General features: G+C 42.7%; 2 protein-coding genes across 3 annotated transcripts; one reads left to right on the forward strand and one right to left on the reverse strand.

The window, feature by feature from the left end:
• The first annotated feature begins 623 nt into the window (after nucleotides 1–623).
• On the forward strand, nucleotides 624–25120 carry BPHL (biphenyl hydrolase like). Of its 2 annotated transcripts, XM_061994419.1 has the most exons (8): nucleotides 624–742; nucleotides 3186–3289; nucleotides 5928–6094; nucleotides 7766–7919; nucleotides 10224–10355; nucleotides 12915–13038; nucleotides 15398–15507; nucleotides 23033–25120. In XM_061994419.1, exons 1-7 carry the CDS (start codon nucleotides 645–647, stop codon nucleotides 15486–15488), a joined length of 870 nt encoding a protein of 289 aa, XP_061850403.1. In that variant the 5' UTR covers nucleotides 624–644; the 3' UTR covers nucleotides 15489–15507; nucleotides 23033–25120. The 2 variants fall into 2 exon arrangements, with proteins under 2 accessions (XP_061850403.1, XP_061850402.1); XM_061994418.1 differs by lacking the exon at nucleotides 23033–25120 and having other exon boundaries at nucleotides 15398–15815.
• LOC133625264 (tubulin beta-1 chain) lies at nucleotides 15765–18465 on the reverse strand. Its single transcript, XM_061994417.1, has 4 exons — nucleotides 18360–18465; nucleotides 17612–17720; nucleotides 17253–17363; nucleotides 15765–17040 (listed from the first exon to the last, which is right to left on the reverse strand). Exons 1-4 carry the CDS (start codon nucleotides 18414–18416, stop codon nucleotides 15980–15982), a joined length of 1338 nt encoding a protein of 445 aa, XP_061850401.1. The 5' UTR covers nucleotides 18417–18465; the 3' UTR covers nucleotides 15765–15979.
• Nucleotides 25121–25124: the final 4 nt, after the last annotated feature.

The following is a 25124-nucleotide window of genomic DNA, read 5'->3' on the forward strand; positions in this document are numbered from 1 at the left end:
TTCCCTCCCTGCAGACACACCAGGCAGAGCTGTGTCGACATGTGTCCCCAGAAGATGGAGGTGCTCTCAGGGCCTTACTCCCCATTCAGCCAGCAACGCAGTTGTCCACCAGCCGCAGGGCTGGACTCCGCACTCCTCTCTAGGGCGGCAAGCAAGGGCAGGGCCCTGAGCCTTCCCCCTCCTACCCGCAAGCAGGAACAGCCCTTCTCCTTCAGGGAGTGGCAGGTGGGCTGAGGGGCCACATTGCCTGTGGGGAACATGACTCCCGCCTCACAGCCAGGTCCCCGCGGCGGCAGCCGCCCCGCCTCAGGCGAGCTTCCCGCCACAGCGTGACCGTTAACCCGGCCGGCGGGCGGGGCGCAGCGGCAAAGCGTCCCCTCAGCAACAGCCGCCGGCGCACAACCCGGCCCGGCCCAGCGTGACAACAGCGGCCGCCAAACAGAGCGCGGGCAGCGGACGGGCGGCCCCGCTGCTCCCCCGCCTGCCTAACAGAGGTCAGCCACCCTTAGCTGGGCCACGGTAGTACCCAACCGCCGTGCGCTGACGGCTCCGCCTCAGCCCGCCCCGGCGGGGAGCGGAGGAGAGGGGCGGAGTGACCCCTCCTCTACGCTCCGCTCCCCGACGCAGCCAGCTGGGTGAGCAAAATGGCTGGACGGAGCACAGGTTATGCTCTTCGGGCGCTGCTGCTGCCGCCTACCCGGGCCGCGCCGCTCACGCCCCGGGGACCGGCCGCCTCCTACGGGTAAAAACAATCACAGCCCTCTCTTCCTGTTCCCTCATTCCTCTTCTCCGCCCCGCGCTTGAGGAAGGTGATATTTGCAGGCCCCTTGCGTGTCAGCAGGGAGGAGGGTTCAGCAGAGGGAGTGCACGTTACGTTTGGGGAGGGAGGGTGATTCTGGTAGCACCCAGAGGTGCTCGCTTCTGCGATCGGGCGGGGACGTTCGTCTCGCAGGGGAGGGAGAAGCCCCGTCCTGAGCTGAAGGGCTGTGCAAGCGGGGCTCGCAGCCGCAGCGCCTCTGCGCCATTCAACCTCCCCTCAGCGAGCCATTTCCCCGCTGCAAGCCAGGACCTGCTGCCGACCGCTCCTCTGCCACCTGCAGTCTGAAGGGGTCGCCGGGGCTGCAAAGATAATACAGATATATGTAATATAAAAATACTGCTTATTTTGCAAATTCTGATAAGAGTAACAGACATAATACTCCCCCACACCTTTTTTTTCTTTCCCTCCACACACAGATAAAGACTAGGTTGTATTGTAGCACAACTGGAACAGAAGGGTAGTTCCGGGATTAAGCCACAGAGTGTGAGATGAAATGTGGCTTTGAGCAAGGCACAGTACAAGATCTGCCAACTCTGCATCTATGCTGTCTTGGTAAACATAAGCAGTACGTATCCAATGCTTCTCAAAGAGCTAGAAACCTTGATATTACTAATTCAGTTACAAAATAGTGGTTTGGTTTTAACACGGTTTCTGATTATGTCAACCAATGGAAAGTGCAGTCTTTATGAAAACTTGACAGAAATGGATTTATCACACTGACAAGAATCACTGAAGTTATTTCAGACTTACAGAAACTTGATGTGGGGAAAAACATATCTGCTTTAGGTGTAGCCAGTTCCAATACAGTTTCTCAGCACAGTAAAAAGCCCAATACCTCTGGTCTTAGTCCAGAAAGTACTGCAAATACTATCTCTGAAAACTCGTGGGTTTTGTTGAGGCACAATGCAAGAATAGAAAATCAGAAACTCAGCAAAATTCTTAATTATTCCCTGATGTTAATAATTAATTTTAAAAATGTGGAACTGGGTAAAAAAAAGTAGCATTTGAGTCAGAAAAACAGAATATATGCCACTTGCCTGTTAAAACGACATGTTGGTAACTTTTTTTTTTAAATACAAAGTAACAAAATGGTGGTTATTTCAGTTTTGTTAAGACTGGAAATGTTTTTGGCAATTATTAATCAGAAGAAAAAAATCCAATGTATTTCTATACAATTTAATAAGAACAAAGTGCTCATTTGCTGTGGCAAGAACTATGATAAAATAACTTGTTAAAACAAATGACAAACCAAAATATAAGCTATCCAGGAAAAAACCTTTTCTAAATAGAAAAAAAAACCCCTAAAAACAAGTATTCAAAAAGAGTATGAGAAGGTCACCTGAATGCTACATTCAGAATTCAAGTTGTGAAGCATATAACATCAGATGTGATAAATGAACTCAAAGGAGATTTAACATTACAGTCAAACAAATCACTTGAATCACATTTGCAGAACAATTCATCAAAACTCTGAAGTTACAATGACACAATCAGTTTCTCTGAGCTGTGTTCTTGCCACGGGATCTGCACAAGTGGAAAGACCTGATTGTATTCTGCAAGTCACAGCTTATGTTTAGGCATCTGGTATGATTGGTTATGTAGACCAAGATTTTATATAAAATCCAAATGGCTTTGTGTTGAGCAGGTTCTGTGGTTTAACTGCCACTTAGTATTGGGAACCTGAACTTGCAAGCTATTGTTCATTTTGTGTATGAGAAGGGTTTAAATTTGTGGAATTTTTATGTTTAATTCACCATTTTAAGCTTTATAGGGTGGGACTAGTCTTACAGGTTACGTCAATGTGAATATTATCATCACATTCTTCTTCTCCACCCTCGTCTCAGTGCAAGGTGGTTTTCATTAGGTTCATGAGAAACCATACAATGAATGAGTTACAGTGAACAATGAGTTAACAACGGTAACTAATTTCTTTGGCAGATGGAGAGGCTCAGTTTAGTAATAACAAGGTGAACACCAGCTCTTTCAAAAAGTTATGCTATTACAGACTGAGGTTTCTCCTCTCTAATGTGTTTCTTTCAATACATTTCTGTAGCCATGTGAAGCTGCTTTTATATTTCCCTTGTTGCACAGTCCAGACCTGTATTTTTTTCTCCTCTAACTTCAGTCATTTAACTGTGTTTGTAAAACCTAAGTACAATTGATACACAGTGGTCACAACTGAATACTTCTCTACTCCCTGTAGGTTTTTTTATTTAGTCTTCTGTGTTCCCACAAGAGACAAATGACCCATTTAAATCTTGCTGTATTGTCTTCTTTAATATTGAGAAAAAGGTATTATTCTGTATTCTTTGAATGATCATGAGAATTAACTGAATGCTTCCCTTTCCTCTTCTCCCATCCCTAGTACTGCAATAACGTCTGGCAAAATCCAAGTGAACGGAGTCCACCTTCATTATCAGAAGACAGGAGAGGGAAGCCATGCCATTCTTTTGCTTCCTGGAATGCTAGGTCGGGAGATTTTGTCTTATCTCTATAGAACAACCACCTCTTTTACCATCCAGTCTCAAGCTAGAGTGCATAAAACTATTTTGTAATATGTTCACAAAATATGTTCAACACCTGGTTATGGAGAATAGCCATGAAAATTTAAAAAAAAAGCTACATATACACCAGATAGAGAAAGGCCTGGTTATTGCATTCAGTTAGCAGTTCTGAAAGTTTTCATTGTCTCAACCAGGCCCCTTTTATAAAGTGTCTTGACTTGTGTAGTAGTCACTCAGACTTTTGGATTTAGCTGTGCAAAGGGAGTGTCCATCATAGGTGGCAAATAGCTACACAAGGTACAAACTGACAGAGACGGGGGAAGAAACCAAAAACAGGTCAGCTATATTTGTTACACAGACTGAATTATGCATTCCTTGGTAGAAACTAGGTGCATTCCACGTGAATTAATAGACATAATGCAGTACTTGCACTTTATTATCACAGTGAAAAAGGCACTGTTGAGGCTTTCTGATTCAAAATGTATTTTTATGTTTTGATTATTCAGGGCAACATCATTAAGATTCTCCCTGGCTTTTTCAGATGGACAGCAGGTACTGCTGGCTAAGTGGTATCTGTCCATCAAGACCACTGCTTTTCAAAACAGTCTTTTAAAATTAACACGAGCTTTTTTCTTGGGTTCTTGCAATTGTAAAGAACAGGTCAGACTTACTAGCAGCTCATGGCAGGCTGTCAGTAGGACTGTTCCTGTGCTCAAAGTTGGGGTCACACTTAACTGAATTGCTGGATCATGATGATAGAATGTCAAGAACTGAAAAGCGGGAAATATTTGTTCTTCTTGGCAGCAAGATTTTCAAGTCTTGATGAAGTGGTTCTTTCTTTCAAAGAATTCTCAAGTGGAAAGTAGAAAAAAGTTAATGCTGGGGGTGCTTTGGTAGTCGTATGTTTTAACCTATTCATTTTAAACAGCTTTTTAAATTAATAATCCTGTTACCAGTGCTAACTTATTAACTAGAAATAACATGTATCTTCCATTGTAATAGTATTATTATTACATTGCTGTTAAGCATACATTACTGTTTTGCAGCTGGCATGATTTCAAGCAGTAACTGTATCTTTACCATTGTAAAGTTTATGGTTTAATATTTTGGTGCAATGTGTGGGGGTAAACTTTACATTGTGACCATCACATACTTCTTCCCTTTGTAATGACACTAAGTTTTCAATATTACTTTATACTACTTACAGTACTAACTAGTAAGTGTGTCATGGTCACAAGTGCTTTTAGGTCAACAGAATTAATTGGTCTCTAGGCTCCTTGTTAACTACATTAAAGAAAAGTGACATTTCTTTTTCTAAAGAGCAAAATACTAGGAAAACTAAGAAAACCCAGCATTTAGATATGTTCTCAGCCTTGTGTATTTGGTAAGTTACAAAAGATAGAGTGTAACAAGCGTTTCTGTGGCAGTGCAGAGGTTCATTGGAGGCCTATGTAAGAATATCTGATTAATATTAATCGGCTTAATCAGGTTGCAGTGTTATTTTTCTAACAACCTGATATTTTCTTTCTGACTCTAGCTATTACTTGGAGTTGCAAGAGATCATGACAAACTGTAGTCAGCTCATTTACAGCCATGCCATTTACAGCCTCTTTTATCATTTAGACCAGTTGATGATATAGCAGAAGGTATTTGAGGATATATTTCTCCAAGTAAACAAACCAAAATCTTAAATGCCCTTTACAGGCTTTTTAATTTAAGAGTGGATAGCCACTTTGTTATTTTATTTACATCATTTGAATATAATAATTAGATCTGAATAGATTCTCATCAAGTACACAGCATTGTTATCACGACTACAATGCAAAAAAAATTAAATTGCAGTCATCATGCTAGTGTTCATAGATAGCTTAGTCCAATAGCCTTTAATCCTTTGAAAGTCTGAGCCACCAAAAAAGAAATTGTTCTGCATCAGTAAAAATTGATGTGTTTGACTTTTTGGTAACATACATATATTGGAAAAACCAAAAGTTAATTTTATGGTTCTGTGTCACCACTGCCTCTTCAGGCAACATAGTATTTAAAGCTCAGCTTTAAGCACCAGTAGTCTCACAAAAGTGTCTGTTCTAATAAGCACAACTGTCTTTCATGGTGCTTTTTACAAATTTATAGCTAGCATCAATACATCTTTTCCCTTTCAGTTTCACGTGTGGTGCCCAAATAACCAGCAATGACCATGCTAGTGCTTCACATCCGTTCAAGATAAATCCCTACCCAAGTAACTCAGTTTATGATTCTCTATTAAGGCATCTGTGTAGGGCAGTTTTTTATAAGCTTACGTATCTAGCAGAAGTGGCTTAGTCTGAGAATATTGCAGATAGTTTGAAAATGGTCCACTGGTTGATAAGGCTAGGATAAAGGCTGGACTTGATGATCTTAAAGGTCTCTTCCAGTTGAAACGATTCTATGATTCTTGTGTGAGAGGTACAATGGTTAGTTACAAGTAGCAATGATGTGTACTTCAGTTGATGGATAATCTCTTTTTTAGAATTAAGACACAGATTTTCCCAGGTTTTGCGCTTAGACTTTGTCTGCTATGTACATATTGTGGTGGTTACTATAATTGAAAAATTACAATGTTTCAGGGAGTGGTCAAACTGATTTTGGACCACAGCTTAAGTCCATGAATAAGCAACTTTTCACAATTGTTGCTTGGGATCCTCGGGGATATGGACAGTCTATTCCTCCACCTCGAGATTTTCCTCCAGATTTCTTTGAGAGGGATGCAAAAGATGCTGTGGATCTTATGCAGGTAAATGTGTTCTGAGATTTTATTATTTTTTATATATATATAAATGAAAGCTGTATACCTTAAATATTGACTAGGAGGAAGAGTGCTATTAAACAGATTGTTTCCAGCAACATGAAGTTATGCAAAAAAAAAAAAGCATACAAATGAAGGGTTAAAACTCAGCAGATGCACAGTATTCTGGAAAATAGTTTCTTCCATCTCTTCTGCAATATACATAGAGGTTCAACAGTGGGAATTATAAAGCAATATGTTTTTATTCCAACACCCTGCCCTAAGAGGTTGCAGCCAAGAAGCATGTACATTGAGGTACAGTGTATATAAAAACCAAAGTCTATGCTAAGTGGTTTAACTGAAAGGATTACAGTGGTGAAAGTCTCAGAAAATTTTATAGCTAATAGAGTCTTGGCATTTTGCCTTGAGGAGCCTCTTTCAGGAAACGTGATTCTAAACATTAACTTGACGCTTTGCATTTTACATCATATTACTGAAATAATTTTTGTGGGAAATCCAAGGGTTCCTGCAATTATACAAAATCTTAATAACTACTACAGATATTGTGATTGTAAAGAACATGACCTAAAGCTGCTTTTACTTCTCCCTTTTACAGAAATTTTTATTTCAAATCTGTATTTCTGTGTTCCTCTTTCTATGGTCTTTTATTCCATCCTATAAGTGCTAACACTGTTTTCTGGTTTAGTTTTGACTAATATTTTGGCTTTGTTATATTAATCTATACAGTGTCTTTGGCCATGTTGACAGAGTTGGCAGAGCATTTAAATTCCAAAAATATGAGACAAGATTCAGACAGTCAATCCAACTTTATTTCTGTAATAAGCAGTAACCTTGCAGAAACCCATCCAAAAGTGGAAATGCAGCCTTTCTGGAGTATTCTGCATAGCGAAACAAAATAAGTCTGACAGCAGAATCAGGATTAAGACTCAGTTTTGCCCTCTAACCATAGAAACAATCTCTCCACACTGTAAATTTCCTCTGCTGTGCTAACAGAGAAAATGAAGATTCTGCAATGGATAGGTGAAAAACTTTCAGTCTAAATGGCTGTAATCTCCTCTGTTCAGATACTAATAAATGCAAAATAGAAAACTAAGCTGTCCCCAAAGGGACACAAAAACTAAGCAGTTTTTGGTCATTACAGAGCAGATATTTTTTTGAGATCAGCTAGCATCAGTAAATTAGATCATTGCATTCCATTTTTCAAGTCTTACACTTCTTCTTTTCAACTTGGTCTTAGATTACCTACCATCCCACACTGTGGTAGTCTTTGCTAACTTTATGTCAAGAGAATCCAGAGATTCTTCATACCACCAGGCTGTCTGGAAAGGTCTTTAGTGTCTATTGCAAGTTAGCATTTCTTAATTTCAAGGGGGCTTTTTTGAAATGCAGCAAAAATCTCATATGGCTACTGCCTGTTTCATTGAATAGTTGTGGAAAATTGGAGGGGCAGCTGTAATTTCTTGTTTTCTAAATATTTGACCCTTTCTTAAGTAATTTTACATATATAGCAGGAAAATCATATTTTCTAATTATGAAAGCTAACTATAGTTCAGCTATGTAGTGCTGTGTATAAATCTACTGTTAGTTCTCCAGAAATATTTGATATTTGCTTGTAAAACCAGCTGATGACTTGCATATAACTTTCTCTTACATTTCAAGGCACTTAAATTTAAGAAGTTCTCCTTGCTGGGATGGAGTGATGGTGGAATTACAGCACTCATTGCAGCCGCAAAGTATCCAACTCTTATCCACAAGTTGGTTGTCTGGGGAGCAAATGCCAGCGTTACTCAAGAGGATGTGAGAATTTATAATGGTATGTACAAACTGAATATTGTATCCTAAAAGAATTATTTTAATTTCTTCTTGACTTAAGGATCCTGGTCATGTAACAACTAAATGGAGGACACAACAAACCTAAAGGGACAGGGCACAAAATTCAATCAAGTTGCTAACTATAAGGATAGGTTAAAGTCACGGTGAAAAGCCCCCTAACAATTACTCCAAGCATAACAGAATGCAGTTTTTAAAAAGCCTTTACCAAGGGCTGCTGAAAAGCATGTTATAATAGTTTATCAGTAGTTTTCAGACAGTAAAATTTTTATTGCTGTAACAAGTTCCTAACAGTAAATTTCAACTAATTCTGTTGATCTCAGGCTTGATTTTCTCACATCTGCAATCTTTAGACAAGTCCATAGAAAAATCACTGAGCTAGCATGTAACAAATTTTGCCTACTAGGACCTATGTATTATCTATATACATAGACAGTAAGAAAACAAGCTCATAACTTACCACTTGTGTTCAGGAAGCAAATGAATCATTCAAGTAAATGTCCCAAGATGCCTTTCTATTTTGCATTCCTTTAAAGTTAATTACTGTGGTTACAAAAACTTTTGCAAAATAAAGAAACACGGGGTTTCTCATCCTTACTCCACTCACGGGAAATAGAATCTGGCCATTTGCCACTTTAAAGGAAAATAGCAAAAACTGTTAATAAACTCACAAAAAGACCTTGTTTCCTTTTGAAATTAAAAGAGTTTAACCATGCAAGCTCTCAGCAAATGTAACCCAGTATAACTTGATTTAAATGACTGGAAGATTTATGCCAGCTGTGAAATCTGTCTCTCCCTTCAGCTAAATTTCAAGTGTATGCATTTGACATGAGTACTTACCTCACCTGTACTAAAGCACTTTCAGTGGTAGCAGAAGTAATATTTTTTTAGTTCAGTAAGCAAAATGCTTTTTAACTCTAGTAGAAGAGCTGCTTTATCACTTTATAGGCTTCTTATCCATATGAAGCTTTTATTACATTATCATGTAATGTATGTCAGTATCAGCCAACAGATTACAATGTAGAAAAAACCTGTTGTTTTTACACGGAGCACCCACAGCAATTCTGACCTTTGGCTTCTTTGTGGACTGGTGCTTTCAACATCTCTCTCTGGGTGATGGAGCTTAGACAGTAGCAGCATGAGCCTTCAACAGCTGCCCCATCAGTGCATCTTGGCTGCAGTGGAGCGTCTGGTAGGAGGGAAAGGTGTTTATTTGGTATCTATGTCCTTTCAACATTGGCTTCTCCCTCTCACTTTTAAAATTAAAGCCAGCTGCAGGGATAAAATAGTAGATTCTATAAGGGAAAAGCTATTCAGTAACAGTTAGCCTGAGGTGAGAAAACTCATTTCCAATCAGACACTGTTATAAAACACTTTCAGTCACTGCTACCTGGCTTATTTGGTTGGACAGGTTCTGTTTGTTAATTAACACTTCATTCCTTTCTTCCCTAATTCCCATTTGAAACCAGTTAAAAGCTTTGCTAGTGGCATAGATTGCTGTTTGATGATTCAGTACTTTTCAGGCTCTTTGCTATGTCAACATTGTTTTGGGCTTTATCAGTACAAAGCTGTACAGCTGAAATATAGTTTAGTGAAAGTCTCCCTTGTGGATATCTGGCTTGTGAACAGTATTGAAAATTTTAGGGGAAAAACATAAGTAAATGTGATAAATAAATAACCAGAATGTCAGATTATTTGTACAGCTTTAGCCAGCCTGCCATGAGTCACAGGACTCTAAGTAGAATTGCTTGTTTTTCTGTAAGGCTATGGCAAATGTACCATGATGTCAGTCTGCTGGAATGCCTTAGTAAGAGCTTCCTTCCTCTGAATACTGGTAGGAACGATGGAAGAACTTCCATCCATGAGCCAAAGCAAAAGTCTGAAGGATATAAAAAAAATTGCCAGCTCTGGCACACTGTTATAAAACAGTCCACTTTTTATACACAAAGTACCTCCTTGAGCCTGTCTTCTGCAAGCCCTTCAGAAAGAAACACCAGAAATTTTAGGACTTTGAGTCCTTTGATTATTATTTTTTCCTTTCATTCCTTCTGACCATAACAACATGATAGTCCTCTGCAACTGAGAAAGACCCCAGCAGAGATCATAAAACTACCTTTTTAATACCCTTTCCATACCAGAAGTTCTTTAAAACCATTCAGTGCAGTTTCCAAGTTTGAAATATGCATCAGCAGTCCGGTTTGAAAACTTACTCATTAGATGTTGGCAGTATTGGGTTGTATCTTGTTGCTGGAGAGGACTTAACTCATTTCAATGTTATTTTACATAGGCATCCGAGATGTTTCAAAATGGAGTGAAAAGGTCAAGAAGCCACTGGAAGAGATGTATGGACATAAGTACTTTGCAAAAACTTGTGAGGCTTGGGTAGATGGAATATCTCACTTTGCTGAAAAATCAGATGGTAAGGCTTTTACAGCATTAAACTGAGGCAATTATAGTAGCTGACAGTTCTGGATAAAAAACTAACAGTACTCCCAGCAGCTAGTAAAGAAAAGACTCTGCGTATAACATTAAAAGCTGAATCTGACTCATGCTTATAATGCAATTACTTTGTAGATGGTTCATGAAACCAGCAAGACACAGGAGGAAAACACATTTATGGGAAGCATTAGCTGACGAGTTTTTTCTCTTGTTCCACCACAAAAATACATTATTAAATCACTTCTTTTGTGCAGACTGAACAGGAGGGATTCTGCTCAAGCTTTTTTCTCCTCTCAGTATGAAAGGATTACCTCTCGGTGACATCATTAAGATATCCCAACAGTGAAGCGTCTTCATTCCAGTTTCTGCAAACAGGAACTGAAGCACTATTTCAAACCTAGTAGGATATGAGTTAAAAAAGAAGGAAGTTCAGATTTTGAGAACTCAGAATTAGCAAAACAGAATGAAAAACACTGTAGACACAGCTTAGGTGTTTTTAAAAAACAAACAGAATAGTTAAACTAAAGAATGTAATTATTGAATGTTTATCCCTAAAGATTTCTACAATTACTGTATGTAGACTTTTGCAGCCAAAGATATCATGAGTAATAACCTGCAATTCCATTCTAATTCAGAGGAAAATTGGTTTTAATTTGCCTGAAGTAGAAATATACAATACATAAACCAAGGACTGTCATTCTCTTATGTCTGTTTTCTTTTATTTCTCATCATGAAAGACAGGAAGTAACCTACATTAACAGGCAGCAGGTACTACAAGGAAACCATTCATTCATTTTATATTTTCTCCATAAAATTTTGCATGGGATCAGCAACATGGTACTAAAATTTCTCCCAGTACAGTGCTGATCTGATTTTATTTTACCCTTTCTAGAATGCATCTCCTTAAAACTACTTTATTCTTAAATTCAAAGTCCAGGCTGATGAAACTCTGGCTATGACATCCTTTTACTGCCTGCACGTGCCTCAGATGCTATAAGCTGGAGTGACTTTGAGAAAGAAGCCACCTGGAGACATGCAACATGGAACTGAGTTAACTAGATGCTGTAACTGGGTCAGATATTGGAAGAAGTTTGATGTTTGCTAAAAATGATGAGGAACAATCAAACTGCAGGTTCTTTACAGGTGTAGCTTGGGAAGGGAGACTTAAGACTGCAAGCAGGCCTCCTTCTAATTAAAGTGAAGACATGGTGCACAAAAGGTGCGGATATGGCAAATACAAGAAAAGGGGTTAATAAAACCCATCAGAGATAGAAGGAGGACAGCAAAGCCTTTGTTGGTCAAAAATTCAGCCTCTTTAAGACATAGATTTATTTGCCCTAAATGGAACAGCTTTTAGTGTGAAATATCATAAGAAATGAACTTTTAGAAGATGCAGCCACTCAATGAAAATAAGTTGCATAAAGCTGCAAAATTTAAGATTCTTCTTGCTCTGTTGTGCTTTGGGAGTAAATAGAACTTAGTGGTTATAATAGAAAACAGTTTTAGGACTGGAAACTATGAAATAATTGTTTGACAGCCAACTATGTCTTTAGGTAAACAACCTCAACTTAGTTGTTCTGAAAAACAGTCAACATTTGTGCAGGTGTTCAAAGACTATAAGTGAAATGTTCTAAAAGAAAATTTTCAGTCAGTAGAACTGCAGAGTAAGACTATATAAATAACCCAACAACTGGGAAAACTCTTATGAAACAGTGTATGACTTTAGAGCTAAGGAAGGTGTGTGTATAGGAACATTAACTGCAAAGCTGTTCATAGCTGGAAACAACTAAGGAAACAACTACAAGTAAGACAAAGTTACCTCCAAAATAAATGAAATATAAAACTCATCAAGTATGTTTTGCCCAAAGATTCTCTTGCATGGGAAGTTAGGCAAAGAGTTTGGAAAATGGGTTACTAAGGGATGAGGAAAAGAGAAATGAGAGAACAAAAACAGAAAGGTCTTTAAGGAAAAGCATTAAAATTATTTCTAGTGAGATTAAAGACTAGTAAACATAAAATTGTTCTTGAAGTTCCCCAAGATGAATGGTCAGGGAGAATAACCTTTGAATAGGTTTTATACAATCTGTCTTAAAGTGGTTATTCATTGCAGACAGCAAAGGGTCTGGAAGTAAACGTGTTGATGAAAGCAGCAACTCTAGTAACTTGCCAGCCTGTGTAACAAAATCTTAATGTGCAGGCCATAAGACTCTAAGGGTAAAGAGAACAAAGCCACGAAAGAAATACATGTATTTGTTTTAAAGAGTCAAAAGGAGTGTGGGGAAAATGTGGGACAGCAGTACTTCATTCTCTCTGTTTGTGCTAGTATCCATTAATGAGGCAAGTTTCAGTAAAGTAACATTTTGGAGAAAGAAATGCTAATTATAGTCCTGATTACATAGTTCTGTAGATTAATTGCATGCTATCTGCAAGGAGAGGCAATAGCTGGAACCCAGTGGGGTTCACAGTCCTTTACAGGAGTAGTTTCAGTCTTTCATGTTATTTTAAAACAAAGTGTGTCCTTCATTTGTTTTCTCCCTAGGTAGTATCTGCCAAGAGTTGCTGCCAGATATTAAATGTCCCACATTTATAATTCATGGAGAGAAAGACCCTTTGGTTCCACAAGCTCACGCAGAATACATTCATAAGAACATCAAAGGCTCTTGGTAAGTTATGTAATGGCCTATTTATAAACCATTGTTGAAGAAATTAAGTAGTTCAAACCCATTGCATTAAAAAAAAAAAATAGTATTTGGGTAAGTTGTCTGCCACAGACAGAGGTGTTCTGAACTTCCCTAGCAAGTTACCAAATCCAGATAGTGTAGCTGGACCTTTCTTAGAATGGTTCTTGCAATATAAAAAGATTATATTTTCATAAGCTTCTTCCTAAAGTTCTCCAAGTAAAACCAGGCAAGATCCCCTTCCTCTTTCCACTTCACACACAAAACCACTCCCTAATATTTATTGCAACAAGCACATTTCTTCTCTATTTCTGTTATGTTAATTTCTATTCCATTCAGTAAAGCAGTGAACTCAGAAGCTATGAATGCAGAGAGATTCCCAGTTATTAGAGAACCACAGGACACTGATGTACACTCTGCCTTGTTGATATGACTAGCAACCTCAAAGATTTTGTTTTTCCAACTGTCCTGTAAATTTTCAGTGTTTTTAGGAAAAGCAGAATCAAGGGAAAAAAAATATAGAACATTCTCAGAGATGGGGCTTTATAAATGAGAAAATCTCAGAGCACCATCTGCTTCATTTGAAAAGTCCAGAAAAGCTTCCTATAAAAAGCTGAGATTTCACCGGCTGATTTTTTTTCACATATTTGCAGACAAATTCAAGAGTTCTATTACTACTTAATAACAGATAGTGATGATTAATGCTAGAGAAAATTAGAACAAACCTCATTTTTAGGAACGCACAATATAAGAAACTGTTTCATTAGTGTCATTTCTGTGAAAAAATGAGTGATATATTTATCTCAAAGTCAGCCCCACTGTTCATAGAAATTCATTATACCACAGGACAGATGAGAACAAGAGGCCTTCCTAACAATTACATACAGGTGTTTTATTCCACATCTGCTAATTAGCTACTCCCACATGTCTTGTTCAGAACAACTATCATCCTGTGAAGTTTCACTGAGCTCTGAAATGCGCCAGATGCTAAGTCAAGTCATCACAAAAACTAGACAACCTGCTAGCTTCTCTTTGGAAGGCAAGGAGGAAACGCTGTTAGAAGCAGCTATCCAAGAAAATGTAAAGTGATTCTCTGCATGTCTTATCAGAAATCAGATTAATGTTGTTCTCAGAAATTAGGTACATGATACCCTTCTTCCTTTGTTGCACAGGAGGTAAGATGTTCCCTTAGGAAGCAGAACCTTAAATTGAGTATATTTTTCATAATACATTTCTACCATTGGCTTTTATTGTCTTGGTTTTTATCTAGCAGTAAATTTTAAAAACCTTTTGCTGATTGTAGTGCATTGCTTGTTTCTCTGAAGCTAAAAGTGTGTGCTGACATGCTGTATCTGTGGGGCATGGCTAGAGTCAGTGAGCATTACAGTGGCCTAACAGAAGCAGCAAATGGCATTCATGGTGCTAAATGTTTGTGCACCTGTGTGCTCTTGGCCTTTGAAGAAACAGACTTGAAGTTCAGACAGGAGTGCTGGGTATGTTCACACAGTATTGCTCTTTTCCTTCCCCAAGACAAAACAGCACTTGTCACTCCCCAAAAGAAAAAGATCCCCATTGCTCTGGTGAAGCTTAGACAAAGTGAAGGCAACATAGCAAAGTATCAGTGAAAATGGCTTTAGCTCTTGAATCTGCTTAGCATGTGGAAGGATAAAACAAGGAGTTATCACACTTATAGAAAGAAGTGTTGGAGGTACTTACCTGATACATAAAGTTTTCCCCTGAGAGAAAGCAATGGCAAGTAGCATTTTAGGTTTGTCATGTATCAGTATTACAAAGATCTAACCTTCATCAGATACATCTAAGCTTTCTTGTAGCTGAAGCAGACCCAACTTCCCTTTTTACTTTAATGGATGAACGGTGTTACATTTTGGACAGCCTTTTGCAGAAAGATAAGACAAAGTTCAAATGCTAATCAAATTTGGGTAGTGACAATCTACACTTCTGTAGTGATCTTTTTAGGATGTTCGCTGCTCAGCATAAAAACTGTTCTCCAAAAGAGACAGGAAAGCTCAATATTTCACATACCTTTTGAAGATACATCCTGCTCACAAGTTTTGGAATCTTCTTTGCAAGACCATTGGAAAGGTTTCTAGAAGTTGGGTCTAGGACAAATTTGTTTTAAGCTATGTTCATCCTCCCCAAAGTGAGGCAAGTACTATGCTTGTTGCTTCAGCTGTTGCTGTGGTTCACATTCTGAACGATCTACCTAGGGACACTACTTGAAACAAGAGTTACTTCAAATTCAGTGTTTGGGTAACCAAGGAAAAGGCAACCTATGCTCACGGAAGAAAAATGTATGTTTGGTGTTTGATTTTTCTCTTTGAAGGTTGCTTCTGATGCCAGAAGGGAAGCATAATCTACACCTGCGTTTTGCAGAGGACTTCAACAGACAAGTGGAAGCTTTCCTACAGACTTAAACCATGAAACAAGTTAGAGGTATTTGTCCTTGTTTTCTTTAGATATTTTAGTTGGCTTTCCATTTTCTTTCAAATTACAGGTACTTTTGAGTCCTGTAAGAAAAAAGATGATATATTTACTTGAAGCATACATTTTCACAATATGTAAGCCTCAGTGAGCCAGAGGACACCACTGTGCTGAAAGATTTCTAACATATCTTAAAATTAATTCTTGCCACACAGGCTGAATAGCAGATTTGTCCAACAGAGGTATTAAGAAAGACAGAAAACATGATCTAGAATACATGCCTTTATGTGCTCTTGACATTAAAAGACAAAAACATTGTAATAACTGGGATTCAGAACTGTTACATTGAGAAACCTGTCAAAGTTACAACTGCTGAGAGGATAATAGGGTACAGAGTTTCTAGAAAACATGCTTCACCACCACTACCAAAAGTCATTCAGTCCACATGCCTGCATTACAGAAGTCCCTTTGACACATTGGGACTTTATGCCTCATCCTCCTCTCCCTCCTCTTCAAACTCCCCCTGCTCATCAGCAGTGGCATCCTGGTATTGCTGGTATTCGGAGACCAGGTCGTTCATGTTGCTCTCGGCCTCCGTGAACTCCATCTCATCCATGCCCTCGCCGGTGTACCAGTGCAAGAAGGCCTTGCGCCGGAACATGGCCGTGAACTGCTCCGAGATCCTCTTGAAGAGCTCCTGGATGGCCGTGCTGTTGCCGATGAAGGTGGCGGACATCTTGAGGCCGCGCGGGGGGATGTCGCAGACGGCCGTCTTCACGTTGTTGGGGATCCACTCCACAAAGTAGCTGCTGTTCTTGTTCTGCACGTTCAGCATCTGCTCGTCCACCTCCTTCATGGACATGCGGCCGCGGAAGATGGCGGCCACCGTCAGGTAGCGGCCGTGGCGGGGGTCGCAGGCGGCCATCATGTTCTTGGAGTCGAACATCTGCTGCGTCAGCTCGGGCACCGTCAGGGCTCGGTACTGCTGGCTGCCGCGGCTGGTGAGAGGGGCGAAGCCCGGCATGAAGAAGTGCAGCCGGGGGAAAGGCACCATGTTGACCGCCAGCTTGCGCAGGTCGGCGTTCAGCTGGCCCGGGAAGCGAAGGCAGGTGGTCACGCCGCTCATGGTGGCCGACACCAGGTGGTTGAGGTCCCCGTACGTGGGGGTGGTCAGCTTCAGGGTGCGGAAGCAAATGTCATACAGGGCCTCGTTGTCGATGCAGTAGGTCTCGTCCGTGTTCTCCACCAGCTGGTGCACAGAGAGGGTGGCATTGTAGGGCTCCACCACCGTGTCCGACACCTTGGGTGAGGGCATGACGCTGAAGGTGTTCATGATGCGGTCGGGGTACTCCTCCCGGATCTTGCTGATCAGCAGGGTGCCCATCCCGGAGCCCGTGCCGCCTCCCAGCGAGTGGGTCAACTGGAAGCCCTGGAGGCAGTCACAGCTCTCCGACTCCTTCCTCACCACGTCCAGCACAGAGTCCACCAGCTCGGCGCCTTCCGTGTAGTGCCCCTTGGCCCAGTTGTTGCCAGCCCCACTCTGACCTGGAGGGCAGGCACAAGCGAGGTGCCATGTTAGTGCCCCGTGGAGGAACACAGACCCTCCCACTACTCCTGCCCCAAGGGCTTCGTCCCTCACTCCCACCCCCACCCCACTCTTGGGTTTCAGATCCCCCAGGTCAATGGCACAGCGGCTCTTGGCCTTTTCTGTGCAGGGAGCTCCTGCTGCAAGACTCCTCCATCTCACCCTCACTCACCAAAGACAAAGTTGTCAGGCCGGAAGATCTGTCCAAAGGGGCCGGAGCGCACAGAGTCCATTGTGCCGGGCTCCAGGTCCACCAGGATGGCACGGGGGACATACTTGTTACCTGCAGGAGGAACCAGCACCAGGGTTACAGGAACTCAGCTGTGCTCCATTCCACCTCCCTGCATTTCACTGGCAAGACATACTGTCTTGATCAAGAGGACTGTGTTATCAGAGCCATTCTGAGAACAAAGGTCTCTTAGAGGAGTCACTTGCAGATGACAGCTCTTGTTCAGGCATTTTTCCAGCCTGAATGAACTGACACGTCTGGCCTGTTTATTTAAGGACATCGGATGCAGCAGACATACTTACCAGCAGCTTCATTGTAGTAGACATTGATCCTCTCCAGCTGCAGGTCACTGTCCCCATGGTAGCTGCCAGTAGGATCGATGCCATGCTCATCGCTTATGACCTCCCAGAACTGGAAGAAATTTTTGGGAAACAGCAATTATTAACCACAGCTGCCCAGTGCCAATCACACACACACACACCAGTGTGGCCTGACCACTCCCTCACATGGCCGAGCAGCTGCCGGGGAGGAAGGTGAGTCACTGCAGACAGGCTTCCGTGGCCACAGCAGCTGAATTTGCAAGGGGGAGGCAGACAGGCAGCTGGAGCACCCAAGTGCCTGTTCGTTTTTTGACAGCTTGTCTCCAAAGAATGAGAATCCTGACTATCACCATTTGCTCTCCTCCCATTGTCTCACAGCGGCTGAAGCCTCTCTAGCCGCTGCAAGAAGATGGCAACACCTGCAACACGCTCGGGGAGAGGGCTGTCCGTGACAATGAAACACTTCCCTAAGAGCCACCAGGATGGCTGCAGAGGGGTCGAGCGACAGCAGGAGGGTCGCGGCGGCTGCCTGCGGGAAGAAGGCAGGGCAGCAACGGGCGAGAGTCCGTGCACAGCGCAGGCAGCGCCCGCGGCGGCTCGCACCGCCGGAGACAGCGGGCACGGGAACCGCCCTGCCTCAGCGAGCCCTGGGCTGCTCTTCCTTTCGAGACGGCGCTGCGTGCTCCCCGCGAGGTGCGGACCTGCGACACCTCCCCGCGCCGGCCCGTACCTTGGCGCCGATCTGGTTGCCGCACTGCCCGGCCTGGATGTGCACGATCTCACGCATGGTGCCGATGTCCTCCGCTGCCCCGCTCCTGCACTCGCCGCTGCGGTGGCCGCGCCCCACACCGCCCCTTAAATCGGGCGCGGCGCGCCGCCCTGCCCGTGACGTCATGCGGGACCGGCGCGGGGCCAATGGGCGCGCGGGGCGGGGCGCGGCGGGGCCGCCGCATTGTGTCCCGCAGCGGGGCCCGAGTACACCCGGGCCCTCCGGCAGGCAGAGCGGGATGGCATGAGGCGCCGAGGGACCCAGGGCTGCGGCCAGTGGCAGGAAGGTTGGAATCGGACAAGGCGTGGCGCGTCTTGGGCTGAAAAAGTTCAAACACCCCCAAACCACAAAACCCGCTCAGCTCCTGTTTGCACACCTGTAGGAGCTCATCCCCATACTTTCTCCGCCTTCGGTGTGCCGCAGCAGCAAAGCTGCTAAGTTTTATTAGCACCTTCAAGCCTGCATTCGTAGCTCAAGCCTGCTTAACCACGTCTTGACATGTTTTAAGCACAAGAATCGTCTTTCAAAGGCTCAGGCACCTGAAAGAACCAGGAACTGAGTGTCAGAGCCCACAGCCTGTGTCACGCTACACAGCCCTGGCTTGAGCAGTGCTGCTGCGCCCAAGTACGTGGGGCTCTGATTTCAGGAACAGAGTGCTGACATGAAACGTTATGCTACCAAAGAATGGCTTTTTCTGGGAGTGATCTGGCAGGGATAGCAGTCTGAACGCCCATAAGAGTGAGATAGCTTCACTTCTAGGAAAAATAGATATATGTTTTGTCTTGTAAGATTCTTGCCATGCTCCTCATTTTGGAAGGTTTTGGATCCTTCTCTCAGCCTGCCTGCTTGTTCCCTCATAGAAATAAACTGAAATAAGAACATGGCAGATGACCAAGGGCAGAGGGGCAGTTCAAGAACAACGAGAACAATATATTTGAACCAACAGAGATACACACCTGTATCTGTGTTGTTGCCACGGAGAATACCCAAAATAAATTTCAGCAGTGTCTATTATGGGTTATGCAGAAACTATGGAACTAGACTATTAAAGACCAATCAATTTGCAGCTGAAAAAATTTTATTAGTGAAAGTATTTTTGCTATGCAGCTGACCATCTTGGGGAGAACAACTTTACACTAGGCACAGGGAGGCAGGGAATGAGGTCCATCCCTCACAGAGGGCCTCTGCTGCTTCTTTCTTCTCAGATGAGGACGAATCCTCGCATTCTGCCCCTGCTCCAACATGTGTTCCCTCCCATGGGACACAGTCCTTAATGAACCTCTCAGGCATGAGTTCTTCCCAAGAGCTACAGCTTCTTCTCACAAACTCCTCTAGCATGGGACTCCTCTGCAGCCAGCAGTATTCCAGACATCTGCTGCTGCAATGCTCCCCTCCCACAAATTTATAGCCTCCTCTAGGCACAGCGACCCGTGACATGGGCTCCTCCACAGGCTGCCAACAAATCTCAGCTTCATCACCCTTCACCAGGGGTTGCAGGAGGAGTCTCTGCTCCAGCACATGTCCTCCTCTCTTCCCTTCCTCAGGGTCTGCATGGTTACTTCTCTCTCCTTCCACAACCTCCCCAAAAGAACAAAGCTCCTATTCCAGCTTCTTCTTCTTTAAAAAGCAACCACAGAGGTACCCAATTGGCTCAGCCCCAGAAATAGGTCTGACTCAGAGCTGGGGAAGGTTTTGAGCAACTTCTTACTGGAGCCACTGTTACAGCCCCTTCCCCATTACCAGAAATAGCTCCTCATTAACCCATGACACTCTTTATGTGAGAGAGTAGTGGAAATGCAGAGTAAGGATTGGCAGGCAAGCCAATGTGTGCTGTGTCATTATGGGTATTTGCTAAACACCTTGTGATCAGGAAGAGAAGCAGATAAGACCTTCAGATAACTGGAAAAAGTCACACATTCACAGACTCTAGTGATCAAGGTAGACTTGAACTTCCTCAGTACCCACTGTGGGGACAACACAGCAGGGTACAAGCAATCCAGGAGTTTTGCAGCGTGCATTGATGATAACTCCCTGACACAGATGATCAAAATGTCCAAAAGGGAGACACTCTGCTGGAACTGATTCTTACAGGCAAGGAAGAAGTGTCAGGGTTCTAAAGTCCCAGAGCAGCCCTGGCTACAGTGACCACGAGATGGAAGATTTCAAAATCCTAATAGAAGGGAAAAAGGCAATTGCAGGATCACAGTTCCTTGGTCTTCAGGAGAGCAGACTTTAACCTCTCCAGATATCTGTCTGTAAGAATCCAGAAGATAGTCCTGGAGAGAAGAGTAGTCCAGGAGAACCAGCTGACTTCCAAGGACCACTTCCTCTAGCCTCAAGCAGGAAATCAAGCAAAGGTATCAAGAGGCCCGTATGGATGAACAAGGAGCTCCTGAGTAAAGGAGGTGGAATTAGTCAGATGAACAAGGAGCAACATTGAATCACTGTCCTAGTGTGCAGAGTTAGGAAAAGGTTAGACAAGTCAAAACAAAGGATGTAAAGGACAGTGAGAGGGACTTCCACAAGTCCATCTGCAGCAAAAGGTAAAAATATGGACCTACTACTGAATATGGCAAGAGACATGTTCAGTGACAAAAAGACACAGAAAAAGCTGAGGTACTCTGTATCTCCACCTTGTTTGTCATGATTAAGATTCACCCTTAGGAATCACAAGCTTTCGAGGCCTGTTGTGAAGTCTAGAGCAATGAAGACTTACTCTTGGTAGAGGAAGTTTGGGAGATATTTAAATGAATTGAATGTACAAAAGTTCATGTGTCTTGATGAGATGCACCCGAATGCTGAGGGAGCTGGTAGGTATCATTGCAAGGGCGCTCAATAATCTTTGAAAGGTCAAGCAAATCTGAGAGGTTCTCAAGAGGTTTCCTTCAGGTTTCTCTGAAGGAAAAAAAAAGTGTCACTGGTAATTTCAAGAAAGGCAAGGAGGATCCAGGGAGCTACAGGCTAGCCAGCTTCACCTCAATTCCTAGAAAGAGGATGGAATGAATTCTTCTGCAAAACACCTCCAAACATGTGACGGTCAAGATGACGACTGGGGGTAGTCACCACAGATTTACAAACAAGCAATCATGCCTGGCCAGTTTAGCCTCCTGCAACAAAGTGTCTGGTTTGGTAGATGAAGGAATAGCAGTTAACTTTGGTTATTTTGTAGAGGCTTTTGAACTGTCTCCTATAACATCCCCATAGGCAATCTGATGAGATGTGGCCTAGATAAATGAACAGCGAAAGGAAGTGAAAACTGACTGAACTGCCAGGATTGAGATCATTTCAGAAGGCAGCCATTGGTGGTCTACCCCAGTGACTGATCCTGGGGCCAACACCGTTTGACTTCCACATTAATGACACGTGTGGCAAGAGAGTGTACTCTCAGCAAGTTTGCTGATGATGCCAAACTGTGAGGAGTGGCTGATATGCCAGAGGGTGATGCTGCCTTCCAGAGGGACCTCAGCAGGCTGGAGAAACGGGTTGACAGGAACCTCATGCGGTTTGACAAGGGGAAGGGCAAAGGCCTGCACCTGGGGAGGAACAACCCCATGGACCTGTACATGGCTGGGGCCAAACAGATTGGAATTCAGCTTAGCAGAAAATGACCTGAGGATCCTGGTAGACAAAAAGCTGAACATGAATCAGCAAAGTGCCTTTGCAGCAAGGGCATCCAACAGGATCCTGGGCTATGTTAGGTGCCACCAGCAGATCAAGGAAGGGGATAAGCCTTGGTGAGACACATCTGGAGTTTTTCATCCAGTTCTGGGCTGTCATGGAGAGAGATGGGCATGTTGGAGGGAGTCTAATGAAAGACCATGAAGCTGGTTAAGAAACTGGAGCATCTGTCACATGACTAGAGGCTGAGAGCTGTGACATTGTTCTGGAAGCTCAGAGGAATCTTATCAGTGTGTACAAATACTTGATGAGAAAGAGTAAAAAAGTTGGAGCCAGGCTTTTCTCAGTGTTGCCCAGTAACAGGAGGAGAGGCAATGGGGACAAAACCACGTGCAAGAAATTCCCTCTAAACATAGGAAAAAACCCTCAGTTTTGGCACAAGTTGCTTAGAGAGTTTGTGGAGGTTCTTGGAGATATTCAGACCCCAAGTAGATGCAATCCTGATAAAACTGCTGTAGCTTACCCCTCCTGGCTGAGAAAAGGACTGGACTAGATGATCTCCAGAGGTCCTGGACAACCTTCTGTGGTTGTGTGAAAGGGAGAGAAAAGAGTGGGAGGCTGTGTGTGACCAGCAACACCACATTAATGGTTTATTGAGCTCAGTATTACAGCACACTATAAAGTTATGTTGCCATTATAACAGCTCCAAAGCCAGCAGGATTTGCAAAGGTGAGGTAATAATTAATGTGGCAAATCATTACTGCTATGAAGAAGAAAGGTAATTGAGGTCAGAATGAAAAGTATGTTACACATTAATCAGGTTACCTGTGCTTAACACAATATAAATTGATGCATTGTGTCACCAGTTTCACTCAATCTTACAGCAGGAAACACTAGTTGCTAAAGAAGCACCATATCTTTGCCTGGCATTTGGCTGCCATGACCACGGAAAAGTTCTTTGTCCATATTTTCAAAAGTGGCTTATCAGCTGTGTCTCTTTTTCTCCCCTTGTGCAGAAACTTCAGCTGCTGCTGTGAAACAGCACAAGCATGGACTGGCTCAAGCTTTGCAACAGGAGGAAATAAATACATGTGGCGTTATTACACATGGCTTTTGCAATCACAAAATATCCAGAATTGTGCTGGCGTTGGAATCTTTTCACCAAATTCTTTTGAAGTTTCTATTCTTTATATCATGGCTGTAATCAGTATTTCCCTTTGACACATTTCTGCAATATTTCATCAGAAGCAACCTTTGTTAGTACTCACACAACTTATGCTTGTGCATTTCTACTTGGTGTAGGCATGACCCATCCTTTTGGGCAGCAGTAGACAGTCATATCTTCTCACTACTGGTCAAACTGCAGCACAACTGCACCTCTGGCAGTTCTGTGAGATCCACACAGGCATTAAAGAGTTTTTTGTGTTCCAAAGTGTTCCCAGCAATCTACAAAGGACCATTCTGATTCCCTTCCTGAAAGTGCCTGGGCACTCCGTGGGATGTCCGACTCCCACGCGCACACAGTGGCCTCCTAGGACTTTATAATTATTCCACCAAGAATTCTGAGCATGTATTAGGAAACTAATTTTTAGATGCTATAGCACTGGTTTCTTTGTAGATCCCCACTGTTTTTCAGGGGGATGTAGTCCCAGGTTTTATAACTAAGTATCTAAAGGGAGGTACATATTTATGTAAGTTCCCCATCAACCGTATTGCTGAACATCCATGAACACGGCAAAGCAAATTAAATATTGATTACCTGAATGTCAATTCAGAACGCTCCATTTTGGCAAACACTTCAACAAATCTTAGCTGTCAATGCCATTTAAATAGATATGGGGGTTCCCTATTGTATTTTTTAATACGGCTCCATTAATTCTGAGTGCTTACACTGGAAACTGAGTGAGTGCAAATGAAAGTCAAAACTCTCCCCATTCGTACAAAGGCAGTGCATGTGCCCAAGAAAAGCCTCCAGCCTCTCGGCAGCTGAAACTCTGCCGGCAGAGCCACAGCCTGCTCCTTGTCTGCATCCAAGCCGACCTGCCCAGTTTCCAAGGCAACAGCGGAACCCAGGCGATGGATGCACAAGGGAGGCAACAGGGACCCCGCAACATTTTCACGTCTGTCTGTAATTTCCCATTGTTTGAAAAAGAATCACAAATGTACAAATATGAAAGCTGCTCAAGCATACAAAATGTCTGCCTGTGGCTCTATTCTCATTCCTTTGTGATGGATGACATCATGTATTGCTCAGGCATGTTCATCAGAGGCTACATGACTTTCTGAATCTCTCTGTTGGCGCTCGAGTGAGCAGGCTCTGGTCATTAGCTTACTGTTTTCCTTCTACCTGGTAACTATAATGATCTTACCTGATGAGGACGGTCTGAGGTCACCTTAGGAACCTGATGCTTAATCACTTGCAGTGTGCATTAAGATAGAATAATATTTCTGCCAGCGAGAGGGTGGAATAATTGTGAAGCTATTTTTAATACCAAAAAGGAAAATCTATTTTCATTTCAGAATTACAGCCCACTGCAGGCACTAAAAGCAATTAAATACTACAACACTGAGCATACTACTATGAATGAGCAAAAGCAGTTTCATTATAGAATCCTCTGTGCTTGTGTTTATTGTACCTGAGGGGTTTGTGTGTTCAGTCAAGAACAAAAGAGGAAACAAAACATCATGTTACAGAACAATTTAGGGCACTGTCAATTTAAAATGACCCATATTACTTTTGAGGGAAGTCCTGTTTCTTCATAAACCTAGTATTTCTTCCACACCTGATGGTTTTGCTCGTGAACTTAGATTGTAACCTCAAAGAGTAAGGAATTTCTGTGGACGTGGCTGTACAGGACACAGCAAACAGAACCCCACTTGTCTGACTTCCAAAGCTACAAAAATAAACATGATCACACATCACAGAAATGACTCCAGAAAGGGAATAAAATATGTTGATCATCACCAGGCAGCAATTTGCTGAGAAGAAAGGCAAAACAGTGCAGCCTCTCATTATTTCCGCTTGGCACACCAGATGTGATCGGTAACAGCCAGATGGCTCCTGTCCCCACCCAGGCTGCATCTACCTTTTAAGATTGCTCAGTAGAT

This window comes from Colius striatus, chromosome 4 (assembly GCF_028858725.1).
Source record: "Colius striatus isolate bColStr4 chromosome 4, bColStr4.1.hap1, whole genome shotgun sequence".
NCBI lineage: Eukaryota > Metazoa > Chordata > Aves > Coliiformes > Coliidae > Colius > Colius striatus.